The sequence below is a fragment of the Poecilia reticulata genome, linkage group LG13 (assembly GCF_000633615.1).
Source record: "Poecilia reticulata strain Guanapo linkage group LG13, Guppy_female_1.0+MT, whole genome shotgun sequence".
Classification (NCBI taxonomy): Eukaryota; Metazoa; Chordata; class Actinopteri; order Cyprinodontiformes; family Poeciliidae; genus Poecilia; species Poecilia reticulata.
Genome location: NC_024343.1, coordinates 10,113,612 through 10,122,842, shown reverse-complemented (window position 1 = coordinate 10,122,842; position 9,231 = coordinate 10,113,612). Strand labels below are relative to the sequence as shown.

The window sequence follows — 9,231 nt, the reverse complement described above, 5'->3', positions numbered from 1 at the left end:
CAGCAACAAGGCAATTCAAAGTGCTTTACATGAGTTAAAAGGAAATACAAACAAAATAACAAACCAAAGGAAAGAAGAAAAAAGGGGGAAAAAAACAATCTAATGTTGTTCTAAAGTATGTAAACTAAGTGCTCCTGTTCAGGATTGCCAAGTATCTAATACCATTTCTAAATAGTGAGTACTCTACAGTTTCTGATAAAATAAGCTAAAGAGTGACTGACCTAATTCCTTTTCTGGGTTAAAGTGAGTACTCAACAATTCTAAGTTTGTTCTAAATCCTTTTCTGGATTAAAAGTAATATAAGCTAAGCAGTGACTGTTCCTGTTAAGTATTTCTTTATTCCAAGTTCGTAGTTATTCTAATTCTGATTCAATTTCTGGGCTGTATAATGTTGATCTAAATAGTGCGCACTCCACAATTTCTGATATTACTAATAATCTAAAATAATCCTTTTCTGGGTTAAATAGGACGTAGCTCTCCCACGACTCACAGAATGTTTCTGACTGAATGGTTGAATGAAGTAAATAAAAAAATATTTCATATTTAAAACTTACCTAACCACAACTTCAACATGAAGGTGCAAACCAAGCCTCAATTCTTGTGTTTTGTTACATGCCTATTGAAGAGAAGGTCTTCAATATAAGAGAATCATACCATGTTAAGAACAACATTACCCCTGAAGCAGCACATAAAGTTTATAGTCCATGGCACAGGCCAATCGTATTCCCCGGTTGCTTAACTGTAATTGCTCAATTCTCGTTGAGAAACAGAAACTGACTAGCATTTCATGACAACTCGACACATTTAAACCAAATGACACTACTACGATATTGCTGTGGTAGCAAAAACAGATCTTTCTTAAATACACTAAAGAGGAAGCTCTGGTAAATAAAACAGCAGCTACTTTCCTTTGCACAATTTTGTTGCTAGTGAGCAGATGAGTTTGCATTACTTCCAATTCAACCAGTTATAGATATTTGCAATGCAAGAGAGATCTTATTTGACAGAGACTTGCATTCATGTTGCTGTCAAATCTGTTTTAATGTATGTGTCCGTGTACATCTGTCTGCATTGTATGTATTTGGGTCAAATCCCCAATACAGTACACTGCCGTTGCAATACACTAGCATGAAATTTCAGTGCAATATGTGCTTGAGTCAGTGCCCGAGTGTGTGGTGGAAGGCATGGCGTGTGTGTCTGTAACCGCAGAACTCCCTCTCAGCAGCCCACCATTAAACTTCAGTGCCAGCCCTCTCCTAGCCCACCAGGATTAACAGCACTTAAATGGGCCTGTTAGTACACCATCTCCTCTTCGCCTCCCACACCGACCAGTGTGCTGTGCTGCCCACAGAGCTGAGCTCACAGTGCCAACTTCCTTTGTTGTCTTGTGTTCTCTGCTCGACCCCGGCCACCTGAACCTCGTCCAATAAATGATGTTGAAGTGCACTCAGCAGGAGGCTAAGTTCTGAACATCCTCGGTCGGTTTAGTATCTACTGGAATCTGAGTAGATGATAGAGGGAGGTAAATAAGACCCTAAGACTCAACCACCTGGTCTGTCGGCTTTCTTTCTACCCCACGTTGTGTTCTTCTTTCTTTCTTTCTGTCTTTTCTTATTTCCTTCCTTCATTCCTTCTTTCTTTTCTACTTTACTTCCTTCTTTTTTTCAGAAATTAGAGCTAGACACAAGCCACATAAGGTTCAGATAAATGCATACCGCAGAAATGACGAACTCTCATTTGAGTTTTTTGTACAGCAGCAGGATGAAAGATGTAAGGCCGAATAACAGAACAGACCCTGAATGTTTTTCTGTTCACTGTGTGTGTATTGTGGAGGCAACTAGGAAGGGTTTGTGTGTCCTGTTCACAGGGTTGGAATTGCTATTGTTGCATAATAAAAGTCCCTGTATTGTTCTCAGCCATCTACTGGCCTCAATGAGAAATTCCAGAGATTACTAGAGAGCACTACACAGAGGAAGTAGGACAGCTAACAGGAAAGAGTGGTGAGCACAGAACAACAGCTCTCCAGGCATCCCATGCTATGTTTTAATAAAAAGTTTACTTTGAAGTAGGCCAAGGCAATAATTGCAAATTGTAAAAAATGGTTAACATGATAATATTTCTGCACCAAAATGACAACCAACAACGAGAACTTCAGATACCACAGATTGCTCTCTCTGGGTAAATAGGAAGACCGTCATCATAACACCCTCCTCCCCTATTGGCCCAACCAGTAGAGATGTGTAAGAAGATAAATTCAGAAGCAAAATCCCACATGATAAAAAACTAAATAAGTAAAAAATATAGGGAAAAATATGACAGTTAAAAAAATCTCTGTATTATAGTAATAACCCTTGCCATTCCAATGTAAACATTGTGTGCTACACATTAATGGGAACTTAAATAGATCATTGTGCTTTGTCCAGAAAAAAGGAAAGCTTCTTTTAGAAAACAAATCAATACTAAAACTGGAAAGAAGAGAACTGTCTCTGGCTGTCCATAAATCACCAATCGTTCTGGCAATGTCCTGCACAAATACGAGCTTTTAAAAATTAAGCTAGCAGGTTGTAGAAACAAAGGAAAGCTGGAGTGGAACTCTACTGGATCAGTATAAAGCGATACATGAAAAATGTGTTGGACATCTCCCATTCTAAAGAGGTAAACACTTAGGGCCAGACATGTCTTGAAGCACTTTATTAAAGAAGCTTGCGGGTAAACAAGGAGTCCATATCAGAGAAAGCACCTCATGCATCCCTGGGGCTGCAACGATCAGCCGTAATCAACAAAGTCAACTACGGAAAATTTGCAAGGGCAAGTTTTATTGTAGATACGGCAATTTATTTTCATATGGTTTACACAAACCATTACTATGAATGTCAATAAGTGTAGAGGCTCCTATAAGATCTTGCATCTGTAAAGATAACATCTGAGATTAATTCACCTATAAAAAATTATGACTGAAAACCAGCAGAATGAAGGCGTGTTTAGAAAAAGAAGTATCACACAAAAAGCCACAGAGTGAATATAAAGCCTACACTCTCTTGCTTTTTTGTATGGTAAAAAAACACAATAAAACATTTTCCAGTATTTGGCACATTTTGACATATAACCTATATGACTCACTTGAAAACAAACTGAAATATTTTATGGGGAAGATTAAGAAAACAAAATCTGAAATAATAGGGTTACTTTGATGTGCGCCCACTTAAAGAAATACTTTTTCAAAGTACCTTTTAATTCTTACGACACCACTCATTCTGTAGGTGGGAGTGCACCACTGCAGATCTGTCAGATTGAGCAGGATTATGGTATCTCCTGTCCATAACCTTCCTCAAATCTCTCCACAGATTTCCATTATTAAGATTGGGTCACATCCAAAACATTTATCTTCTTCTCATGAACCCGTTGTTTCATTGATTTGAATAAATACTTTGGGTTGTCATGCTGAAAAATGAAAAGGTTTTTGGCCTTTTGCTTTCTGTCAGGAGCCTGAAGGCGTTGGCCCAACACTGACTAGTATTGAAACTGTTCTGAATTGCCTTAATCTTGACTGTAATCACCGGAGGAATCTAGTTATGTTGGTCATGTGTTATGTTGTTTTGTGTCAAACGTTTTTTTTTTAATTTAACCTTTTTTAACCGGGTAAGTTGACTAGGAACAAATTCTCATTCACATTTTCAACAATGACCATTTTAGAAAAGGTCATTGTTGAAATTGTTGATGTTTTTCTTGTAAGAAAAGACTTCCTTCTTGCCATCCAGTGGGAGATTGCTGTGAAATGTACTACACAGACAGTTCTTGCCAAATAAAAGTACAGTGCTACTGTACTTTTGGGAGCCTTGTTGACCAGTTTCCTAATTGTCTTTTCAACATGATGGAGGTTGGTCCATCGTGTGTCATATTTTCTCCACTTCTTTATGACTGCTTTGACTGTGTTGCATGGTATATCTGATGCCTTGGAAAATTGTTTGAACCCTTCGCCTGACTAATACGTTACAACAATGAGATTCCTAAAACCTTAACAAAGATGTTTAGACCTCTTGTACTAATTGTATCTTATGCTAAAATTAAAAAGGGAAGTCTTCTAATATTGTTAAAATAAGTCTTTGCAGGTCATAAAACACACAAGCAGACAGTTATTGTAAGTTAGTCACAATCGTAATCATATGATTAAAAGTGTGGCGATGAAAACTTTGGATTGTTATGACTTTTTTATGGTGGTACAGTCTGACTCCTACCACTAAAAGCAAAAAGCAGGGAAGACTGTAACTCAGCTTTAGGCCTTTATGGAAACTAAAGGTAACAGTGGAAAATGTCTTTCTCATTAGTCTGCAGCAGCTGCATACTCTGCATTTATAATGTGAAGGAGATTGTTCATCCATACAAACAATACTTTTTCCACACATTTGAGGTTAGTTTCCAACCGGCATGGAAAATCAACCTACTTTGATGGCATGAAAGGTAAACAGTGATGCTTTACTTTGTCAGGATAGAACGAGGAAATAATTTGCCATTTATCTCGATTTACCAAAAGCATTTCTTTGCTTAATTACTCAGGATTATAGAGCTGGAGCATTTTTATATAGAAATTCAAATTTTTTTCAGCTGTTTATTTGTGGAAAACTTGGCCTTTTAAGATTTTATTACCAGTGAGATATGTAGCTAAGCATCTAGTTCAAAAGGAAAAGCAAGAAATACTCCTGGAAAATTTATACACATACCATATGGCATAGCATATGGGAATATTCAGCTACCACCTGACACTGGCAAGGATAAAAAGCAACATGCCATTGTTGCTATGATACTTTGTGTGTGTTTTGTCTCACAACAGATGGAATCTTAAGAGGAGGCATTGTTCCATTTCTTTGTCAAATAATATGGATTACAGTAGCATATAAAATTGGATTGCTGTAGCAATACTCGGGACTTTATATATCCCACTTTTAGAAAATAAAGCAATTATTTGGAAAACATATAGTGTTAGAGTGGTCTGCTTTGAGACATGTACTACTCAGCTAAGTACATGTGAAAACAATGTCATTGTATTAAAGAATTTCAGAAGAAAGAAATCTGATTGAAACAACACTCACCTTTATTATCTCTTCAGGCAGCGGGTAGAGTGGAGGAGAATTAGGAAGGATTTTCATTTGCTCGTTCTCAGCAAGCTTTTCTTCTGTTGGCTTCTTTTTGTAATCTAGAAGGAGCAGGATAGCTTCATGAAATAATCTACTTCATTTGATGTACTGTTAATAATCAACATATCTGAACTATGTAATGGGTGGATTATATATAGTAACAAATAAAGCAAGCTACCATTTTTTGCATATTGACAGAAGACTGACGTGTCACCACTCAGGTATTCTCGTGGTGGCAAAGAAAAAAATAATGTTTTTAGAGAGCGCACACTGATTGTTTAATTAAATATTTTAGCATGAATTCATTACCCGTTGACCTAGTTCCCTTTAGCTTTTTATACACGTCTCATTCTATTAACAGGGTAAACCAAATGTCTGCAGATGATATCATTCTATACGCATCAATTATTAAAGGGGTAATATCACACACTTTTAGTGTTGCTTAATCAACAACACACATTATTATACTAAATAATAATAATTCAGTAATGATTCATACAGACTGGGATATATAGAGTAGTCTTGGATAAGACATGTTTTGATAAACAAGGGACATGATGGCCTATCCTGTACTATATGTGAAAATTGACTTATCAGACCATCACAGCTCCAATTGGGTTTATGTAAAAGAAATGGGTGAATTAATGAAAATGTAACCTCACTGTAGGTCCCTTAAAAAAAAACCCATCTAAAACATGCAGGTCAGTGTGTCTTGAGGACCAGGGTTGGGAAACACTGATATAGAGCCACGATCTGAAAAATACGTCTGGTAGCATCAATTTAAGATGTCTAGTGTCTTATACTGGTTTAAGAATCCTCCCATTAAACTAGATATGTTTTAGGATAGTACATTATATTCTGAGCATTACTGATTGATTTGTCACAAATATTCTTTTTTTCTAATCCAGAGAAATATTAACCTTTTCTTGACAGTGGGAAATTCCCAAACTTTGTAGAAAATAAATTATCGTGCATATCCACTTGAAACGAAGATGACCGTTTGCTTTAATAGTAAATGACAAATCATTACAGTAAATTTAAACGTGCATTAGTTTTTGTTACTTTACAAAAAGTGTTTGTGTAATAGTTTTGTGTAAGTGTGGTTAGAAATGGGACCGCAAGTCGAGAGAGAAAAGCATTTTTGCAAATTGACTCTGGCCTATTTCTGTCGGTCTGGTTGTGCACACTCAGGTTATTCATCCATCAGCACTTTTAGTGAATGGAAAAGCACTCACAAAAAATTAGATGGAAACGGAGTGAGGCAACATTGCTGAAATGTACATATATGTAAATGATGCGGTCAGCAGCAGAAAGCACGAAGGGCAGACAATCCCATAAAATCTGTGTACTCACTCAAACACTCACTTTGGCATGCACACTGACACAGGATGTATCTAAAAAGGCTACTGCATTAGTTAGTGTCTTCTGTGTTCACATTCCAGGGTCCTGCACAACTGCACTGCTTTCACAAACCAAGCCCAATCAGGAAGAGGCTTCATGCTCACTCACTCTAATATCTTGATTGGGCCGCAAGCTGTCATAGGTTCAGCATTTTAAAGCACAGCTTAGATCCTCAACTGCTGGCTCACACAGCACGGATACATTAGTAACGCTTTGTGACAGCAGTAAGCCGGCCTGTCATTTTAGATGGATTCAGACTTGAAGGGCTGATATTGTCTGTTTTAGCCTTGACTGAACCATTAATCAGTCTAAAGAAAGAATGGGCAACTTGGTTCATAAACTTATTTGTTCTGTACAAAAGCACGCATAAATAATGCAACTTTTTCACTTTTCGCCACACTATGGCCAGAAGATTCACTGTATTTTTTGGCAATCAAACATAGTATCAAGTGGAGTTCTGCGAATATCCCAAGATTTCAACGTCTCAAAGAGTGAACCATCATTATCTGAAAACGGAGCAAATATAGCATAACTGCTACTTTGCTAAGACAAAGGTCATCTTGTCTGCCAAAATGAACACGACCAGGAAGAAAAGAATTAATCAGAGAAGCTGCTCAAAGGTTCATGACGGACCTGCAGCTATTAGTTGGCAGCTATTAGTCATGCAATGTAAACATCAGGATTTTAGGTTAAGAGTGACAAGAAAATCATTCTTCAAAGAAAGCTTCAAGAGGCCCTGTTTAACGATTCCCACAAGCCATACAGGAAATCAAGCAAATATGTAGAATAAAGTACTCTGGCCAGATAACACCAAAACTAAACTTGGTTGAGTACATACAAAATGTTTTATATTGCAGGAAACTAATAATGCTCATGACTTTAATCATACCATGTCCACTTTAAAGCATGCTGGTCAACGAGCCGTTTGGATTGCTCCATTTTAACCAAGGACAGTGAAGAAAATAAGAAGTATTTGATTGGGTGCAAATGATGGGAATGAATGATTGACTGGAATTGAACTGCAGGACACTTCTAGATCCAAACCTGAGTCTGCAAAATGATTAAGACTGGGGAAAATGTTCACCTTCTAGCAGGGAAAAAAACATAAACACACAGACAGAACTACAAATAGCTTAGATCAAAGCATAATCACATGTCAGAATGACCCACTAAAACTCAAGACTTTGAGAATCTGAGAATTGAGAATCTGTGGAAAGACATGAAAACAGCTGCTTAGAGACGCCTATCCAATCTGACTAAACATCACCAATTATTGTGAAATAAGTCTTTGGGTGGAAGTTTTTTATTCATTGTTTTCTGTGCAATAAAGGTGTTCCCCTGTCATCATCTGGAAAGCATCTACTAAAAGCAGTATTCTGGAAAAAAAGCTACACCAACAACCAATTTTAGTTATTACTCACAGATTGTAGGTGTGGTTATTTCAAAGAACTGTTTTTAGTGGGTTTTCAGGATGATGCGAGGAAATTACTCAAACTGACTGAAGCAAAAATATTAGAATGCTAGACAATACATTAACTGGCTAACACAGAAAATGCTGACTGTTTTGATGCGTATAGAATGATATCATCTGCAGACATTTGGTTTACCCTGTTAATAGAATGAGACTTGTATAAAAAGCTAAAGGGAACTAGGTCAACGGGTAATGAATTCATGCTAAAATATTTAATTAAACAATCAGTGTGCGCTCTCTAAAAACTTTTTTTTTCTTTGCCACCACGAGAATACCTGAGTGGTGACACGTCAGTCTTCTGTCAATATGCAAAAAATGTCCACCTACCCATTCTTATTGCCTGTCTTGTCGAAGGAGATGCAAGGAAGACAAGAGCAAGATTTCAAAAAACTTAGCCGGGAAGGTTTCTCTGCGTCGTTGCTATGGCTACGACGCAGCCTTGCGCCACAACTAAGGGAGGACGTGAGTGACGATAAGCCACGTAGGCATTTAACGTTACCAAAAATAAAACCAACCAGTGTCGGTTCTGTTCACGGAAATGCATTTATTTTAATGCTGGGACAGCTGGTCTATTTTCAGTGTCTGTTACTTTTAAAACTAAGCTAAAGTTTTAAAAGAGACAAACTTTTAAAACTGGAAAACACTGTTAGAAATTATCCTGACAGTGCTTCATAATAATAACAAAAAAACCTCTGGGTTCCTTGAGATTCTTTTTTACGTTTTTTTTTTTTCTGCATAGTTGTATTGATACAATAACTCAAAGTAAGATTGGGCATTTTACTTTTGTGAAATTAAATTTGTGATTTGTTTCTATTTTTCAAGCCTTTCATTGCCATTTAAAATAGAATAATCTGTGTCACCTGGACATTTTTGTATGATTGTCCCTCAGACAATTTAATCAATTTATTTTTTTGTTATTTTCTGCTGTTGAAATCCCTTAAATATATTAATGTTTAATTGTTTTTTTACTAGAAACATTTTTCTTTTATTTCACGAACAGTGCATTTACAATTTGCATGTATATAAAAATGTAATTTTATGAATGTATTTTAAATAATCTATTCCACTCTGCGACTAGTGTGGTAGCTCACATTAGCCTCTTGAGAAACAGTTAACCCTCAAACAACTGCGGCATTGTCAGGGGGAGGAAGCCTCAGTTGGTTTATTACTTTAAATCTACGGCTTACCAGCTGCAGGCTTCACATGAATCTCAACAGACACTGAAGG

At 36.8% G+C, this 9,231-nt stretch overlaps 1 protein-coding gene across 1 annotated transcript in view; it reads right to left on the bottom strand.

The window, feature by feature from the left end:
• The window catches only part of lekr1 (Leucine-, glutamate- and lysine-rich protein 1), a 76,794-nt gene extending 68,362 nt beyond the window's left edge, over positions 1–8,432 (bottom strand). Inside the window, exons 1-2 of the mRNA XM_008425324.2 lie at positions 8,332–8,432; positions 5,088–5,191 (exon numbers count right to left, since the gene is read on the bottom strand). Of these exons, the coding sequence (XP_008423546.1) occupies positions 5,088–5,191; positions 8,332–8,335 (108 nt within the window). The 5' untranslated portion in view covers positions 8,336–8,432. The remainder of the gene's footprint in view (positions 1–5,087; positions 5,192–8,331) is intronic.
• Positions 8,433–9,231: the final 799 nt, after the last annotated feature.